Source organism: Petaurus breviceps, unplaced genomic scaffold, assembly GCF_028583685.1.
Source record: "Petaurus breviceps papuanus isolate PSGF00001 unplaced genomic scaffold, PetGlider_PUasm1.0 166, whole genome shotgun sequence".
Taxonomy (NCBI): Eukaryota; Metazoa; Chordata; class Mammalia; order Diprotodontia; family Petauridae; genus Petaurus; species Petaurus breviceps.
The window spans coordinates 295149-315859 of NW_027185737.1; the positions used below are offsets into that span (position 1 = coordinate 295149).

At 36.7% G+C, this 20711-nt stretch overlaps 1 protein-coding gene across 1 annotated transcript in view; it reads left to right on the plus strand.

Moving 5' to 3' along the window:
- Positions 1–20711, plus strand: part of GPHN (gephyrin) — a 415464-nt gene that overhangs the window by 268362 nt on the left and 126391 nt on the right. Inside the window, exons 8-9 of the mRNA XM_069082448.1 lie at positions 7324–7416; positions 13226–13281. Of these exons, the coding sequence (XP_068938549.1) occupies positions 7324–7416; positions 13226–13281 (149 nt within the window). The remainder of the gene's footprint in view (positions 1–7323; positions 7417–13225; positions 13282–20711) is intronic.

The window sequence follows — 20711 nt, forward strand, 5'->3', positions numbered from 1 at the left end:
TGTGTGTGTGTGTGTGTGTGTGTGTGTGTGTGTGTGTGTGTGTGTGTATGGAACTGAAATGGAAACATTAGGAAATTTGATTGTACACATTAAGAGAGAAAGGAATTTTTATAATGAGAGGTCCTCTGCAGGCTTACTTTAGGCCCAGCAATGCGAAGGGAAAATACTTCAGCTTGGCTCAATATAGTAGAGAGGCATAGACTAGAACCAGAGCAAATCATCCAGTCTTTAATGCATCCCTCTTGCCGTTCCTCTCCTATTAATCTTGTCTAAATATAGTTCATGTTCCCTAGCAAGTGCCAGCATGCTCTTGCCACTGAGATTTCAGACACTTCTATATTTCATTAAAATGCATATGTACCGTTAGGTTTTTCATCTTCATAAGGTTGATGAAATTCTTTATTTTACAGAACTGTCATATTGTACTGTGTATAGGAAAGCAGAACAATGTGGAAATTTTTACCAATCCTACATGTAATCATGAAGTACCACATAACATCTCTTTAAGAGATGACTAGGATCTTCATATCCATTGTAGATTGGGAAGGCCAAGGCTCTTTGTTCAAAACCATGTGCACTGATGACCCCATATGTGGCCTCAGGAAAAAGGATTACACCCTCAGGTTATCCAGAATCTCTGTCAGCGCCTAAGTTACTTACAAGAAGTAGCTCATACCCTTAAGATAACTAAATCTTTACATGTTAAACAACAGAAGGGCACAAAGTATAATACTTATTGCTTGGTAAAATACGTATCATTTAACCCCTGCTCTGGTCAAAAATGCAGATGCAGTTGCTTCCACAGCAGAGATTAGAATCAAATGTGAACTCCTCTGATTATCTTCTATCTGCTGCCATCTGGGAACCCTTCCTGTTACCAGATATGCTGCATATTGCTTACTAGCACATCATCTGCCTAGCCTTCTACTGTCCCTCATGTTTTCAAACCAAAACGTGCAATGACACATTTCCCACTTGGGAGGGCCATGTTGAACCTCTCTGGATCCATCTGCTTTGGCATTGCTATTTTGCTGATTTGCCAGCAAAGATGAATTTACCTGAAAGATGGCAGCTTCCCTACATTCTTGGCAGGAGGAAAAATAATTTAAAAGTTCCAAAACTCTGCAGTCCAGTCACAAGAGCTGCTAATTCTGTATTAATAATTTTGTTAAATAAGTATAAAGCAGCCTTTCTTTGTTTCCAGCTGAGATGCATTATTGTTCATTCTGTGTTCTTTGAAGATGTGCCATAGAGGCCAGATGGTATTTATGTGCTGCACACATGATGCTCCAAGAATGTACATATGATAGCCCAAGTTGGGGGCAATGCTTTCTTTCCCTTCCCTTGTTAACAAGGAACAAAATTAAGTGATGGAAAGAAATAGGCACATCCTAGAATGTGTAAAGGGGAGTAAAGGAAAAAAAAGACTAGGAAAATAGGGAGAGGTCAAGTTGTCGAGGGTTTTAAGTACCATACTGGGGGGAAGGGGAAGGAGTTGACCCTGAAGTTAACTGGGGAGAGGTAACAGAGTCAGATCTGTGCTTTGGAAAAAATCACTATGCAGCTGAGCAAATGAGGTATTGAAGTGGAGAAAGACGTGCAGCAGAGACCAGTTAGAGTGCCTGCTGCAGTAGTCCAGGTGAGAAGTGATGAGGGCCTGACCAAGGGTAGTGTCTTTGTGAGTGGAGAGAAGACACATTCCCAAGAGAGTGGAGATATCTTCACAATTTAAGAGATGTTGTGAAGAGATATAGGGAGAGACTGAAGATTAAAACGAAAGTGGGATGACAGTGGGAACCATCTGAGAATATGGAAGGGGATGGAATCAAAAATTCATGCAGCAAAATTTGTCTTGGCAGTTAAAACAGCCATTTCTTCATGAGAGGAGTGAAAGAGGAATAGTGTGGGCAGATATGTGAGTGCTGTGAGAAAAGAGAGCTCTTGGCAAAAAGCCTCAACTTCTTTTTAGTGAAATATGAGACAAGTTCCTTAACTGAAAGGAGGGAATACCACAGGATGCTTAAGGAGCAATGAAAACGCTTATAATAACCACTGCTATGAGGGGGATAGTGTATTGATTAGCAAAATGTAGAATTGTTTTCCCTTCAGTGAAGACCCAATTGAGATTATATAGCATAAATTTGTAGTAGATCCAACCAGTATGGTTTTGTTATTTTTTTCTCCATCTCTGTTCAGCTCCATGTTAATAGTAGCAGAGGAGTATGGTGGAAGTAATCCAAAATTGGGATTTGACAAAGGTATAATTTAGCTATAGGACAAGGAGGCAACAGATTTGATTGTAGAGATTTGATACAGAATTGGACTGCTTCATGAAAGGATTTAGATAGGTAAGATACTGTGTTTCCCCGATAATAAGACCTATCCCAAAAATAAGCCCTCCCCTTACTGTGTAAGATTCCTCTAAAAATAAGCCCTATTGAGATTGCTACTGTAGTGAAGGTGATGCCCTGCACTACACGCTACATTACAGTACCCTCTGTATGCACCGTCCCCCCCCCCCGGGTGAAACGCACGCCGCGCTCCGAGCTGCATCCAATCAGAGCTGCAGCAGTGAGCACGTCATCCTGTTCTTCCCCAGTGATTTGCTTATTGAATAAAGGTACATTTTTTTTGTTCACATTTACCTGTTTATTAAAATTGCTGTCACTGTTCATTAAAATAAGCCCTCCCCTGAAAATAAGCCCTCTGGTGTTTTTCTGTCCAAAAAAATAATAAGACAGTGTCTTATTATTGGGGAAACACGGTAGATGAATATAGCTGATGCAGAGGTAATGTCCTGGAGGAAACTGACCGGGAGAGGAAGTGAAAGTCAAGTTGAAGACAAAAATAGGGTTAAGGCATAGAGAAAAATGACACAATAAAAAATTATGGTCAGATAAAGGAATTTTGGAGTTCATTAATGTGAAGGTAGAACATTGTGGCTGATGGTGCTTTGAGGAACTAGACAAGAAAAAGAAGGATATTGGCAAACAAACTACTGTGTTTCCCCGATAATAAGACACTGTCTTATTATTTTTTGGACAGAAAAACACCAGAGGGCTTATTTTCAGGGGAGGGCTTATTTTAATGAACATTGACAGCAATTTTAATAAACAGGTAAATGTGAACAAAAAAATGTACCTTTATTCAATAAGCAAATCACTGGGAAAGAACAGGATGATGCGCTCACTGCTGCAGCTCTGATTGGATGCAGCTCGGAGCGTGGCATGCGTTTCACGGGGGGGGCAGTGCATACAGAGGGTACCGTAATGTAGCTCAATAGGGCTTATTTTCGGGGGAGGGCTTATTTTAGAGGAATCTTACACAGTAAGGGGAGGGCTTATTTTCAGGATAGGTCTTGTTATCGGGGAAACACGGTATGTCTCCATAAAACATGAAAACAATTGCTATTCACAAAATGGTGTAGTACAGGCTGAATAAGTAGTAAATGACAATGGACTATAAAAGGAATGGCATTATTAAGAATGACTTCCTGGAGGAGCTGAATTTTGACCTAGTCCTAAGAGGTCATGACCACGATTTTATGAATACATAGGAGAGAGTTTCCAGGTGTGGGTAATTCCCTCATTCAGCAAGCATTTATTAAGTATCTGCCATTTGCCAAACACTGTCCTAACCACTGGGGATATATAAAGGGGACAAAAGGTATCCCCTGCCTTCAAGGAGCACAAAATCTAATGGGACATTACTATATAGCACTGATGAATATAAGTACCAAAGCAGAAGTTAATAAGCTGAATATAAAAGAAAAAAAAAGCTTAGTGAATAATGAGAGATGAAGTTAGGTAACCTTCTCATGTGGCATTGTCCAGCTTTCATACCAATCTGTCTCACTAGGTCCCTGACTCTTCTTCTTTAGTCATCAGCATTTTGTAACTTTCCCTCACTATCATTTCTTTCTCCCTTTTGTCCTCTGCTCAAACAACTTGTCTGCTTCAGGTCAATCCCCAGGACTGACTAGAAACAGCTGGAAATAAATTCATCATCTTCTTAGCATGAGGTAAAAGAGGGGACAAGAGAGTCCATAAAAGAAGTAACAGAACAGGCAAATGATATTGGGTTGGGAAAGTTAGGCCTCCTGAAGTATGCAGAGCTGAGACAAGTCTCCTCTGCTGGGTAGCAAATTGAAGCTACATCAGATCATGATCCAGGATGCAAAAGGACATAATAAGGTACCTTGACAAAGGGTGTTAGTAACTATATTAGACCATCTGACTGGGTTTTGGAAACTCAAGTTCTGTGTCCTATTCCACCATTAAAATGTCCTTCTCAGTGCCTCAACTTTTCTTATTATAAAGTGCCATGCTATGAATATAAGAGTGCTAAACTTAGAATCAGGAATACCTGAGTTCATATGACTATTTTGACACTTCATTAGTGGCATGACCATAGGCAAATATTAACCTTTCTGAAGTTACTTATCTATTGAATGGCTATAATAGTGTCTTATAATACCAACTTCACAAGGTTGTTGTGTGAGACTCAAATCAGATAACATATGTAAAATCCTATATAAAGTCAGCTATTAGAATTGTCATCTCTAAAATCAGGATAATACTGACCAACCATTATAAATTAGAGCTTCCAAAGAATAGCAAGGTCTAGCTGAACATAAACATCCAGTCATAAACACATGGACTAGCCCTTCAACTTGTGTATGATAATCTTTTTTTTTTTTTTAGATTATGGCATGGAAATAAGTCTCAGTAATTGCTCAGCATTTAAGTTAAATTCCTGTTTAAGTCACATTGGTATGCTGAAGATTGTTTTGCAGGCTGCCAGGGTTGGATTTTTACTATCATCTCTATGTACTTTGGATATTATACCTTGGTCAACTCTGTAACACAGACATTTATATATATATGATTGGGTATGACTCAAGAGCAATCATGAAATTAGAAATGATGATAGTGGGATCATATTCCTTTGTCTAACCCTGGATAGGTCTAGGACCTTTGTCATCTCAGTATACCTGTCTCGGGCCAGGTCTGACCATCATAAAAAAAGAGTTGTAAATAATAACTTGCTATTTGTAAAGCACCTTAAGGTTTGCAAAGTGCTTTACCTGTGTTATTTCATTTGATCCTCACAACACCCCTGTGAGGTAGGTGCTGCTATTTTTCCCATTTTACAAATGAGAAAATTCATCTGTAAATCTTCAGGTTCATTGGAAACTGTAAAAATTTCTTCATTGATAGTTAAGATATCTTCTTGGCATGTGTATAATATGTGTGTATCTATGTGTACATATATTTCTGTCTATATAAATATATTCACATGTATTTTATATATGTATATATGTAGACTCTCTGTGTGTACGTGTGTGTGGATTGATATGTTTATATCAAAGCTCAGCAATCTTCAGAAATGCTAAACTGTCTCTTTCCAACATTGTGATAAGATTAGAGTTGGAGTTGAATAGAAAATACTGTTAAACACTTACTCTCTTGAACCAGTAGACAGGCAAGAACTAGCTGCTATTTTCCATGGAGTACAGTTCTAGTTATTCTTAAGTGTTTGAAAATGGAAGATCAGCCTATGTTTACTGTGGTTACTAATCCTCAGTCTGTATTTTAATATTTAATGGAATTGTGCCTCACTTCTGTTGTAGGCTTAAATACTGCCAAACAGACAAACAAGAATACAGTATACAAACTAGCCAAAGGCTTATGTGAATCAATCAGGCATAAATTCATAAATGAAGCAGCTGTGATTATAAGATATTTCTAAATGACAATGAGTGAATAATGGTTGGAGAGAGCCCTCTGTCATCTCCAGGTCTGATAGCATTTAGTCACCTGTGATCAGGTACTGTAATGGGCCAGCAAAGCCAAGTAAAAGAGTAGCAGTGGTTTGGTTGGAATGAGGCATATTGCTGCTGTAATTAATCCCTGAAGGCCAGATTAGTTCCAGATATGAAGCTACCCCCAAGGAATTTCAATGTTTTCCTGTGCTGAAACTAGTTTCAAGAGTTGTATGGTAAGGGCGGCTAGGTGGTGCAGTGAATAGAGCACCAACCCTGGAGTCAGGAGGACCTGAGTTCAAATCCAGCTTCAGACACTTAACACAAAAACTAGCTGTGTGACCTTGGACAAGTGACTTAACCCCAATTACCCTCCAAAAAAGCAAAAAAAAAAAAAAAGAGTTGTATGGTCAATTACAGGGCCAAACTATAGCAGGTCTACCTGGGAAGTAAGAGGGCCATTTCAGTTTTGGTCTAAAACTTTTTATTCTACCCTCATTTTCTATCCTGCAAATTGTATCAAAAGACTCCATCCCCTTTATGATGGAATCTGTAAAGAAGAGGTCCTTCTCTATACAGAACTGTGTGACTGCAACAGAAGTCTCCATCTAATTACTTTTTTCCCTTGAGACATGGCAGCCAGCTCACACTAAGCCTATAAGAGGCTGACTAAAGAGCTGGCCTATCCCTCAAGGCAACAAAGCTTCCAGATAAGACCAGGTGATATAACCACTTCACATAAATAAAGTCCTATATTATTGAAAGTGGAGAGAGGCATATTTTTTTTAATATAAAAAGGGGAGTAATTGACTAGATAATGTATGGCATTGGTAATGAGATCTACTTTTTTTTACTACTGGAAAATATTTGCTAAGTGGTTCAGATTATTAAGTAATCCCAAATGACTGTTCTTCTGTATGATATCAATGGCCTCTACATAATATCAACTGGTAGTTTTAGCCCACTCCTTAAAGTCACCAACTTATCTGGTCTAATGAAGTCCAAATCAACAGCTAAAATTCTTGTAGACTTTGTTAAATAAACTTCCTCTTTATCCATTAAAATGCTGATAACTTGGTGACTTAAGAAAAGGCTCAGTTACCTAAACTGAGCACATTAATTAGGTTATACGTCTGCAGAATTTCTCTGCTGTTTTTCCCTAGCCTTGTTTGCTACTAAAAAGAAATCTCAGTAGCTTTCCTTTTAAAGAAAGTGGTATTTAGGAGTATTTCAATGTTTATGATGCTTCTGCTTGAAACTCTTTGAAGACTTTGTGGTAGCCCAAGTCAGTGTTAGGAAGTTTCTTTATTAGGAAGTACTTTCCCAGAGTAGTCTATGGAAATAAATAACTCTAATTTTTCATCATGGACACCAGAATACATTTCTTTCTTCTCTTAACTTTACAGGAGGTCTAAAAGAGCCTTTATATGAACTAAGGTAGATAAACACATGTGCACATCTTTTTTATGGCTATGTGCCATCTTTCATTTTCTTTCTCTAGATTTACTCACCCCCACTTCTTGTTTTTTTTTTTTTAATTTTGTTTTTTGTCTTCACAGATGGGATGGGAAGAGTCCTTGCTCAAGATGTATATGCAAAAGACAACCTACCCCCCTTCCCAGCATCTGTAAAAGATGGCTATGCTGTCCGAGGTAAGGATTTTGTCTTTCTTGATTAGTGTTTGTCATACACTGCATATTTTGAAGGATTTGGGCTAATTCCAGGCACCCAACTGTTACTGCATCTGCTTCTTCACTGTCTGTTAGAGTAACTTTATTCACAAAGAGGTATATTCACATGTGTATTTCCTGACACTAGGCCTAATGAGAATCCATTACTGGAAGCCTCACTATTGCAAAAACAAAACAAAAAAAAAACGCCCACTTGACAAATATCTAAGGAAGGGTCTTTGAATTCTGTACTTTCACGTGTTAGTCTCCGTTCAGAAGCAATCCCCACAGGCCTAGGGCTATTTTCTTAGTGGAACCTCTAAAGATTAAAGACCAGGAAGAGGGAAATCAATGCCTACACTGGGGCAGTTGAGGTCAGATTTCAACTGAACTCCAGGCGATCAACTGTTGGAATGAAAGATCTGTCCTACTTTAATCACAAGTAAACTATTTACTGAGAAGAGTGAAAGCTAAATTTCTATCCTTTCTTGGAACATGTCAGCTTTCAGAGTTCTTGTAGCTACAGATGGTGCTGGCAATACAAGCAATTGGAACTACCACAGACTATACAAATCCAATAAATAAATGCTATAGTAATTCCTCCCAGTAGAAAGGCCAGTCCGAGATCTCTGAAATGGAAATAGTAATTGAATTGCGTAAATTGTGTAAAAAAAAATTGTATAAAAACTCTTTCAATCCCTTTGGAGGGGATCTTTCTATTACTTATAAATTCAATACTGATAGGGTTGGGAAAACATCTAGAAACACAGAGTCTATCTTCATAGATAGTAGAATCCTTTGCTACCTTTTACACTGGGCAGTTAAAGTAATTTTCTTTTGTTCTTTGATATATTTAAATATTTATTCATGTGTTACATCTCTGGTGCCTCATTGTGTGGGAAAAACATTTGCTTGGTCTCTCTCTGTAGCAGTGTGCTTGGTCAAAATTGTTAGACTTGTACTTTACAGAGCTCATGTTGTATTAGTCTACTGTTGCAGTTCAACTTAATATATATATGAAATCATTCCTTCTTTCCTGAGGAGGAGGAATCTCAGAGATGATTCTCATTTGGCTCATTTCCTTCAGCTGGCTGAATTGTAAAAGATTATGGTAGAATAGGGGGAGCAGAAGCCCCAGACACATAGCCCTGCCTTGATTCGACTGTACATTTTTAGCTTCCAAATTTCTCTCTCCTCTGATATTTATACAGTGAATGTTGTCCAGAAAGAAAATTATTTTATTCTTCTGACAGCCTTATCAGCTCTTACTACTTCTTATTCCCTGCCTGGAGAACTGGAGTTCTGTTTGTGGCAGTGACATTTGTGGTCCTACAGAATTATTGTAAAATGACAAAGAATTCTTACTTCAAGGGAAGGACAAAAAGCTGAAGCAGGTGAAACTCCAAAAGGATTGAAAATTGAATTTTTACTTCTCTGATAAAATAAATGAGGAAAAAGTGAAAAAAAATAAATTGACATAGAATTTTTCTTAAAGAGGATGTTCTGTCTTTTTGCATGAGATAGCCACTGGTTTTCTTGTTGCCAGAGAGAATTAGCCCACATGAGCTTTTATAAAAGCCTTTCTTGACTTACATGAAGTGATGCATAATGAAGTGAACAGAACCAGAAGAATGTTGTAGCAATATTGTTCATTGAGGAATTATGAATGACTTAGCTACTCTCAACAATATAATGATCCAAGACAATCCCAAGGGACTAATGATGAAGCATACTATTTGCCTCCAGAGAAAGAACTTGATATTGATTGAATACAGACTGAAGCATGCTATTTTTCACTTTCTTTTATTCAAGTCTTCTTGTACAAAATGTCTAATATGTAAATGTTTTACATAACTGCACATGTATAATCTATATCTGATTGATTACTGTCTCAAGAAGGGAGTAGGGGAGGGAGGGATAGAATTTGGAACTTAAAACTTTAAATAAAAATGTTTTTAAAAAAAATTTTTAAAGAAGAGAAAAAGCCCTTCTTACTACTGCAAGGACCGTCCAAAAAAGTTTTAAGTGAATTTTCATGCAGTAGCTTATAGTAATTTTTATTTAAAAACTATTTTACAAAGAAAAGTATCAAATAAAGTTCAAGAGGATGTCTACTGTACAGCTGTCTGATATTTATTATTTATTATTTGTGGAAGGTTGGCAGTGATCTGAGCCACATAAAGAGGAGACATAGTCTTGACCTTAGGAGCTCACAGCCTAATTTGGATCAACAACTCAGCTATAAAGACAACAGTTATAAAATGGTTGAAATTTGAAGCGATAGGTCCTTAGATATGTCTGTTTAGTCAATGTATGATGACATTATGACTAAAACAGACAAAAATCAGAAATGAAAGCCTCAAGCCACCAATAAAAATCTTAACATACTCTTAAAGTAAACTTTGATCCATTACCATGGTGGGTTTTTGAAAAATTCCTTCCCCTCAGTTCATTATCTGTTAACAGATTATCAGATAATAACAAATAACAAATTCTACAAATATTATTTTACAGCATTGGGAAATTATAGTGATTTTTCTCTTCTTTTTAATCAAATTCATTCATTAGTCTCTTGCTGCATTACACTGTCTCCTGCTGTGTCTCAGTGAGAACCACCCAAGGCAACTGTTGACTAGTACCCTAACAGTGCCTACCTGCCATTCTTAATCTTGTAATTCAGAGGTGCCAAATTTGTTGCTTGCAGAATTCCCAAGTGTAACCTAAACCATATTACTAAAATGTATTGGAAATGTTTAACAAAATAAATTCAAATGCAACACAATATAGATAATGTTATTTTGGTATTTTCTAAGTCAGTATGTGGCCTACAAGAACTCGTTTCTATTTTAGTTTAACACTAAATTTTAGTTCTAGACAATTTATTATTCTCAGTAAATACAGTATTACATCTCCCCATTTCCGTGCCTTTGCCCAGGCTATATCCCATGTTGGAATGCACTCTTTCCTCTCCTTCACTTCACATAATCCCTAGCTTCTTTCAGAACACAGCTCAAGTGCTACTTCTAACTAGAAGTCTTTCCCAGTCTCTCCCTCCCCTCGGTTACTCTCTGCCCTCAATGAAAATAAGGTTTTTTTTAATATTCTATATTTTACTTTTCTGTATACATGTTGTAAATTTCTTGAGAGAAGGGACTGCTCTGTTTATATCTTTTATATCCCCAGAGCCTAGCACAGTACTTGGCAAACAATGAGCTAGCTAATGTGTATTGAAAGTATGTTGAATGAATGAATGAGTGAAGAACATTGAAATGTTTGAGAGCCTTAAAGAGAGGTTGTTGTGTTAGTAGAAAGTAATGGTAAAGCATGGCTTTTCTGTCGATCCCTGTATCACTTTGATAATAGTATCACTTTGAAATGTAGATTTCAGGAAAATAGTATCACTTTGAATGTAGATTTAAGGCTTCAATATGTTTTTTCAGAAATCAAAAGTCACCAAAGAACCATGTCAAGAACCAGAATATGAACCAATTTCAATTACATATTGAAATAAATATGTAAGTGAAAACACAAATATTTTCTGAACACTAAGAAGAGGAGGCAACTTCTGAGTCCAGCATTAAACATTTGTGAATTTTTTACATAATGTGTTATTGTTAGATTTGATTGCTTTTTATAGCTTTCTGCAAATTAAATCCAGTGGTTACAATGCAGAAAAGAAACTCATTACTAGATATGTGAAAATTAACTATGTGCTTTAGAAGAGAAACAAAATGAAATAATAAGACACTACCATGTTAAGAGTTTTTATAAAAATTGACTGCATAAAGGGTTCATTCCTTGTTTTCAAGGGTATGCAAAGTTGAAAGCTGTCTTTAAAAAATCCAATGTGTTTTATGATAGTGAAGGATACAGTGCTGGCTGCTTGAAACAGTCTTCTGAATAAAAAATAGCAGGGTAATACAGTATAAAGAGTAATGGAGTGGGAATCAGGAGGTTTGGGTTTTAAGGACTCTCCCACTAATCAGCTATTTTAGATATAAGTATAGAAATAAACCTCCAATTCAGTCCTACTTGTAGTGTGGAAGTTATGCTGGGTTCTTAAAGGCTTTACCAATTCAGGTCTCAGCAGATCTTAACCAGCTGGAAATGATTCAGGCACAGACTCAGGAATGATCTGTATAAATGAAGATAAGCCTAGCATGGCTAGCAAGTTCAGAGAGACCCACCCACCACCAGCTTGGTGACAGGAAGATGAACTCTTTAGCTGCATCAACTCTCAAAGACCAATTACTCAGTTGTGAAGACATTGTGATACACCAGTGAAAGGAATACCCACACCCAATAAAGAACCTTCACATATTAAAGTATAGATAATATATTTTTTAACTTCCCACAGTACTCTGGCATCTCATTGAGGTTTCCCAACAACTCAGTGAAGGTAAAGAAAATTGGCACACACAAAGTTTTAATGACATCCCCAAGACTGGAAAGTTTTTTTTTTTTTGCTTTTGGGGTGGCAATTGGGGTTAAGTGACTTGCCCAAGGTCACATGGCTAGTTTTTGTGTTAAGTGTCTGAGGCCAGATTTGAACTCAGGTCCTCCTGACTCCAGGGCCAGTGCTATATTCACTGTGCCACCTAGCCACCCCCAATAGCTATTTTTTTTTTTATTAATCAAGAAGCATTTATTGAGCACCTACCAGACAGTATGCTAGGTGTCAAAGAAAAAGTACAAAGACAAAAATGGAATAGTCCCTGGGACAAGCAGTACAAATGACTCAGAATTAAATAACAGGAGGAAGATTGGTTGAATTGCCTTCAGAAAATTATCTCTTTTATAAATAAAAATAAATATATATAAGAAAATAAGCTCTTTTAACATCCCTGAGATAAAGCCTGACTTTTGTTAATTAATTAATTAATTAATTTTTCATTTTCAACATTCATTTCCACAAGATTTTGAGTTACAAATTTTCTCCCCATCTCTCCCCTTCTTCCCCGGATAGCTATTTACCAAAAGAGCCATCATAACTAAAACCTAGGGCCCCTTGCTACCAAACCATTATTTTTTATATTAGGTCAATCTACTATTTTTTAATCAGAAGACAATGTTTGAGGCAACCATTATTGCATCTTTCTCTGGCATAAATGACATCATTTTTTTTAAAAGATCCTTTATACCACTATGTATAATCTCTGTGTATGTGTATCATTATACACAGTGACAGTATTTTGGGAAAAAATGCAATTTTGGAATAGAACAAGGATCCAAATCCTTCCTCTATTGTCTACTGCCTTGTTTCCTTAGGCAAGCCACTTACTTGTTCCAGACCTCAGTTTCTTCATCTATAAAAGCAAAGGGGTTAAATGGGAGATTAATTCTTAGATGATCTCTAAGGTTCTTTCTTACTCTAAAGCCTAAAAATCCTATTATTGCCCTCCTTTTTGCTATATACTACTAACATTTCATTCAGTGACTTTGCTGGGAGACATACCAATTGAAAGCAAAAGAGTAGAAATTACAGAAAGAAAGGGAGAGAGTTCATTCACCAACATATCACCAATAATACCATCAATAAGAAAGCCTGTTCAGGTGATATTTCAAGTGCAGACAACCAAATCTAAAGTTGTACAGATTGTTGCCTAATTTGCAGACCTTATACTCAAAGTATATTATACTTATACTTATAATCTTATACTCAAAGTCTCTTTAGAAAGGCTCCAGTGAACCAATGTTTAATAGCACCTTGGACCTATTCAACATTATTTGGATTTCATTATTGCTATAGGTCTACAGTAATCATTGTTCTTGGTTCTGTTCCATTTCATAGCTGCTGATGGCCCAGGAGACCGTTTCATCATTGGGGAATCCCAAGCTGGTGAACAGGTGAGACTTATGTAGGATTTGATGTAATTTTATTTAAACTAAATATAATATTTAGTGTGTATCTGCTATATGCAAGGCACAATGTTAGATACTCTGGGAAAGAAACAAAATAAATGTCACAAAATCTTTGCATTCGAGAAATTTATCATTTAGTGGTGGAGATAAGACATGATACAAACTTGAGTGTGATATTGGAGAGGTCAATAGTATTGTGACTCAATTAAGGAGGGAGAGGTCACTTCTGACTGTGTAGATGAAGGAAGACTTCATAGAGAAAGTGGTTTTTGATCTAAGCCTCAAATGATGGGGAGGATTTTTATAGACAGAGGTGGAAAGGAAGGATATTTTAGGAGGAGGAAGTATAGCATAATTAGGAAAGCATATGGCTTATTTGGGGAATATCAAATGGCCCAGTTTGGCTAGAGCATAGGAGCACATAAAAAGGAATAATGGAAGATCTGACTGGGACCAGAGCATGAAAGACCTAAAAATGTCTGTCTATGGAGTTTAGAATTTACTCTGTAGGCAATGGGTAGCAGGTTTTGATCAGAGGAGTGACAAGATCACAGTTGTGCTTTGGGGAAATTATTCTGGCAGCAGTGTGCAAGATAGCTTGAAGGAAGAAAAGACTCAAGTAAGAAAGTACAATTAGGAGTCTATTAAGGTTACTCCTAGAAAAAGTCTGGGAGGGTCTGAACTAGTGCACTGGAAATGGAAATAAGGGGTGATGAATGAGAGACATTGGGGGAAAATACTGAATAAAATATAGTAAATGAATGTGGAGGGCAGAGGGTACAAGGAAAAGAGAAAAATAAAAGATCACACACAAAATCACAGATCTAAGAGTTTGAAGGGACTGTCTGGGCCGTGTATTTTAGACCATACCTGACCAAGAATCTCTTCTGTAACATTGTTAATAAATCATCCAGTCTCTGCTTCAAAAGGCAAATACTTATGATAGTGATTTTCATGAGGTCGAATTTTTTCTTTGAATTAGGATATTAGTTCATTGTTCTTATTACCTATACTTTGTGCATTTGTCAGAGCTAGAGTCATGGCCTGTGGGTCTTTGTTTCCCCAAGGTCCAAGGTCTTACCCTCTTCTCCCTCTACCACTCAGTTGAATTTGTCATAAAAAGTGATTTTAAGAGCACCTTCTATACTACTTGCCCTGGATGCATTTTTTTTTTTTATTGCTTGTCCTGAGTGCTAGAATTGTTGGTTACAGCTCTGGAATTTGTATATAAACATCTGAAGCCATAGGGTTTATTCCTGGTTCTCTTCTTCCATATTGTCTTCCTTACACAGCTGATTCTCTCCTCTACTAGTTTTCTTCTTGTTTTGTACCAATAACTCTGTAAACTAGTAGGTTTGGGAAGATCTATGTTGACAATTTTTCCCTTCCCTTCCCCTCTTTATTCTCCTCCTTCTCCCTTTTCCCTTCCTTCTTCCCTACTTGCCTTTTCCTTCGCCCTGCTTCTCATCCTTCCATTCTAAGTTTTGTCTTTATTTTTTTAAATCCTGGTAAATGTGTTTTTACCAGCACATTAGGAAAATACATCTCTGGTCTAGATCTCACCATTGTTATATTTTAAGCCATGGTCTAGAAATTCAAATCCCCTTCTCTAACATCAACTTCTTAGTCAACTCCCCAAATTTGAATTTCTCTTCTGAACTCCCTACCTTCAATCATCAGTCAGAATTACCTCTGCCCTAAGGTCTTCATTTATAAGAATAATAGCTAACATCTACATCGATGTGCTGGGCACTGTGCTAAGTGCTTTACAAATATTATCCCAATTGATCCTTGCAAAACCCTGGGAGGTATGTGTTGTTATTATCCCCATTTTACAGTTAAGGAAACAAATGTTAAGTGACTTGCCCATGACCACACAACTAGTAAGTATCTGAGGCTAGATTTCAACTCAGGTCTTTCTGACTCCGGGCCTAGTACTCTCTCCACCATATTACCCCTAGTACATCATAATCCTTAGCAATGCTTTCTAGATTCCTTCTCAAACCTATGTTTGTCCTTACCTAAGTCCTACTTAGCGTTTGCAGGAAAACAAATGATAGCTAACAGTTTATATAATCCTCAACAACTCTATGAAGCAGGTACTTTAAATCTCATTTCCCCTATCTCCACCCTTTTTACAGATGAGCAAATTGAAGTTAAGAAAGGATGTGTTACTCTAGTGACATGACCATGTAGCTAATAAATGTCAGAGGCTAGATTCAAATCCAAGTATATCCTAACTTCATGTTCAACAGTCTTCTCATTAGCTTAGTATCTGAGGGTCACTGAAAATTTTTCCTTGTTTTTCATACTTTCAATTAATGAAAAATCTTTATCTTTTTTTTTCCTTGTTGGAAGTTCTCTTGGCTAGTGTTTGTGACTAACTGCTTCCCTGCCACTCCCTCTAATTGTACTAACCAAGGTCTTCTATTAAGGCTTAATTTACTTGCCACACATTTCCCTTTTTATTTCTTGACAGAATCATACAGTTTACTAAAATGAATTTAATTGGCAGTTGGCATAGTGCTACCACACCCAGATGTAGCCAGAAGCAAATAGAAGTTGATTCACAAGAAGAAATCAGATTATCTAAGTATATTCAGCCTCCTTCCTGGGAATCTCCAAGTATTTCCCTGTGTTTCCTTCACCATTTGGTTCTCTGATGGATTTCAGTTTTGAGCTTGGATGACTAGAAGGATGTGATGACTTTAACAGAGATGGAAAGACAGATTAATAGCCCATCTGAGGGAATGATGTTCTTTTTTCCTATCTCTTTAATTTTTTGGTAATTTGGTATGGGACTAAATCTGTAAATTAATTTAGTTAGTAGCCAGACATTTTTTACCATGACAAGTATGTAGATTTCTTTTGCTTCACAATGCACATTTCTTACAAGGATGGTGTTTTTCTCTTTCTGCAGGGTTTTAGCAGCAAGGGTAGTGGGAAAAAAGGGGAACTAGCCACAGGGATTGCTCCACACACCCCCCCCCAAAAGTAAAAAAGGCCATTGAAGCATTTTTCAAAATGCACAGAAGAAAGCAGAAAGAAATTCAGAAGACAAACAGAACAGCTTTAAAAGCAACATGTTGAAAAAACTGTTAGATACTTGAATTTTTAAATATAACCTCATTTCCCATTCTACTTTGTATATGGAACTGTCTGTTTGCAGTATCTTCATTAAATTCAGAGCAAAAAAAAAAAAACCTTTTAAAAAGAAGCCGAGAAAAAATGCTAAAATATGTGACTGTGGGTTCTAAGTTGGGTAAGGAGGAAAGCAAAACCTTCTTATAGTCATAGTTGAATATTCTCAGCTCCTGTCAGACTTTCATTAGACTTCAGTGACTGTTTCTGTATTCTCTATATCAATGGAATGAAAAGCTTAGGGGTCACATTATAAAGATGATTAAAAGGTTCAAAAATATCCTCTGAGGACACATAAAAGAAATTGTAATTTTTTAGTCAGTAAACAGCTAGAGGATACTTATCTGTCTGGAATGGTGTGGTAAGCCCTCCATTGGTTGCTAAGTTTTGGTCCTTTCTACCTTCATAATTATGTGTTTGGAGGATTTTTTTAAGTTGTTACTTTTTAAGTAATCAGAGGTCATTGTTGTTTATTTGCTGGTGTTTTGAAGAAAAATGTAATTATTAGTTTGCAGGTACCACTTTGTAAATCTCGTCCTCTTAGACTTTTTCTCCAGAGTGCATTGTAACCAAGAAAATTTGAAAAAGCATATTTTCTATCCTAGTAAAGAGGGAAAAAAAGGTTATTAAGGGCAGGTCTCTAACCTTTACATGTACTATTTGAATAGAATTTTCCCATTAGGGTGCAGGTACTTAGCCATACCCAAAGTAACCTAAGAACAGGTACATGGTGATTTTCTCAATTGTCAACTAGTAATGATAAAAATACACTCCCTAGCATATGTATTGATTAAATTGAGGACAAACCCAAAGGACATTTCTCTTCCTTTTCTTCAGGGCTTCATCCATGGATACTTAGCTGTCACTGCCACATACTTTTTTTTTTTTTTTGCTTTTTTGGAGGGCAATTGGGGTTAAGTGTTTTGCCCAAGGTCACATGGTTAGTAAGTGTCAAGTGTCTGAGGCCAGATTTGAACTCAAGTTCTCCTGACTCCAGGGCCAATGCTCTATTCACTGTGCCACCTAGCCGCCCCAACTACCACATATTTTTGCAAGCATTTTTTTCCAGATGAGGGATAGCAGCAAGAATAACTCAAATTTTTCCTTGTACTTACTAGCAATACCAAATGTGTAATGTGAGGACAGTGAGGATAGAAAATGAAAATTTCAGAACAGTGGTAGCTTAAGGGAATAAGAGAATCTAGGATCACAAAAGCATAGTTAAAATGTATGACCATAAAGTGAATAAGTGAGGATGTGAGGGTGGATGAGCAAGGTCCCCAGAGAAGAACTATGGTGATCTCTACACCCCCATTATCCCAGCAACAGCAGGGGAGACATTGCCTAGGACTCTGAAACTGTCACCTAGAAGACCATATCACCAAATCCTTAGCTGACACTGTAATGGAGAACACAACTTTGTCACATTCCTTGAATTAAAGTGCAGTCAGTCTGGTTTGCTGTTGCAGGCATTTTCTCTGGGAATTAAAACAGCTTGTTTTTGCTTTGCTGCTAGCAGTTTGCCATATAACTTTATGTAAGCCATGTGTCCTATTTAGTGCCTCAGTTTATATTAGTTAAGTGCTTTGTATGAATTCATTTCCATAATGAAACAGCCAACTCTCACTTACCCAGGGTATGGTTATCTCAGCCCCTTATCTTCTTCCTGTTACTTAATTCACTCCTAGGTAAGACTTTGCTAGAGAAATGAGAGTACTAAGAGAGGTAGTGAAATTCAAAAGGGATTCTTTTTAGCAGCTTCTACAAAAGCAATGTAACTAAAATGATAATTTCCCTTCCCTCCCACTCCACCCCCACTTTTTTGTTGTCTTAGGCTTTCCTTTACCTACATAGGAATTTTTAAACAATCCAAGACATTTTTCTGGTGAAGCACATGGCTCGCTTTTTTTTTAATGTATGAATTCAGGTGACTTCGGATAGTAAAGATATTGAGAGGATGCTTTTTTTAAAATGGTTCCATAATGGGCAGCACCTGGTATAACATTGAATAAGTATGGTTGTATAATCTGTAAATCACTCAGCCTTTCTCAAGTGCCCTATAATCATATGGCATTTTCATTAAATAAATACAGTTGTTGGAAATTCAGTCCAAAACCTCCATAAAAGGAACATCAAGCCTTAAAATGCTAAATAATATCAGTAAATACATAAGGGCAGAGAATGCCAAACATTCCCAGAGGAGCATGCATTCAAGTATTATTCACATAATTAAACAGATACATGACAGTATCAATTTGAGCATTACAATGATGTAGAACACAGCTCATCTGTGCCTTTCCATCCTATGTGCTTAGGTATTTCTAGTTGCTTGTTAAACCCTAATTATGCATATAAATATGCCGTCTGCCAAATTGGATAATTACTGTGAAGTGGACTAGACCTCTTCAGGCTTTTATTAGCCAGTCAATTAATTAATCAACAAGTGTTTATTAAGTACCTCATAGGCACCAAGTACTGTGTTAAAGTGCTAGAAATACAAAGTCAGGTGAAACAATCTCTGCTCAAAAGGAGTTTACATTCTAACTGAGAAGATAATAAAAATACACATAAGTATATGCAGCATAAATACAAAGTAATTAAGTAAAAAGTAGTTTGAGAGCAAGGGCATTTGAGGCGATGAGGAAAGACTTCATGGAGATAGTGTTGTTGAAGGAAAAGAGATTATATAAAGCAGAGGTGAAGAGGGAGTATAAACCAGACAGTGCAAAGGCACAGATATGAGAGATTTAGTATCATTGTGTGAGAAGCAGAAGGCCAGTTTGAATGGATAGCAGGGTGGGAGGAGAAGTTATATACAATGATGCCAAGTAGTTAGATTGTAAGGAGGTTGTGAAGGACTTTAAAAACAAAACAAAGTAGTTAGATATTTTATTTTAGAGGCAATAAAAAACCATTGAGAATGTCATGGTTAGATTTGTGCTTAAGGAAAATCACACTGAGCACAGTGTAGATGTTGTCTGAAATAGAAAATTATTTGTGAAGGGAAAACCATTGCAATAATTTAAATGAGTGGTGATGAGGGTCTCAATCAGTTTGGTAGCTGTGTAAGTACTGAGAAAAGGTCAAATTTGAGAAATATTATGGAGGTAAGTAAATGGCAAGATTTGGCAACTAATTCAAAATGCAGGTTGAGGAAGAGTAAGGAGTTGAGGGTGATGTTACTTGGGAAACTGGAAGAATTGGGTCTTTGACAGAAAAAGAGAAGTTTGGAAGAGGTGGGGTTTAGGGGGAAAGATAGTGATTTCTGTTTCAGACATGTTGTTTGAGATTTCTACAGGACATCATTTTGAAGTATCCAATAGGTAAATGATGATGTACTACTAAAGCTGCAGAGAGAGAGTGTGACTGGAGATATTGATCTGGAAGTCATTAGCAGAGAGATTATAATTAACGTCACATTGTTGGTGGTTGGATATTTGTTCCTAAACATTGTGTAAGATTTTCAGGATTTATAAGATAGATATTTTTGGTGTTATTGGTGGAGTTTGTTTTTTGTTTTGTTTTGTTTTGTTTTGCCTGGTCCTTCCCCAGTATTTTCTTTGACCTGTGATTTGCGACAGTTCTTTGTGAGAATGACTCCAAGATGCTGCAAGAACCTGAATTACTGAAGAATGACACAATTATGTGATTTATGCTAGACTAAGACAAGAACATGGTCTGATATTCAGAAAAGTTTTCCACAGGGTTTGAAATAAAGAAGCTTTTATGATTAGCCATAGAAGAAAATTCAATCAGAACAACCTATTCCCAAAGCATTCCACTTAAATACTTTTTTATTATAGTTCCAAGGTCTGTTTTTATAAGTTTAATTAATTAAAAATACATCGTATAAAATATTTTACATCCCAGAGAACTCAAAACAATTTATATTTCTTGAGTCTTCTTGGTATATAATAACAACAATAATAAAAGCTAACATTCATATGTCCTAGTCATGAAGCTAAATGCTTTACAAATAGTATCTCATTTGATCCTCACAAAAACCTTGCAAGGAGATAGGTGCTGTTCTTATCCCCATTTTATATATGAAGAAACTGAGGCACAAAGAAGTTAAGTAACTTTGTCACATTGCTAGTAAGTGTCTATGGCTAGATTTGAACTCAGTTCTCCTCAACTTCAGGCCCAGTGCTTTATCCACTACACTGCCTAACAGCCATTGATATCTGAGCTGCTGCCTATCTGAAAAATATGAAAAAATTAATAATTCACATATTTAGTCATTTATGGTTCATAAAACACTATGGCAACACTGA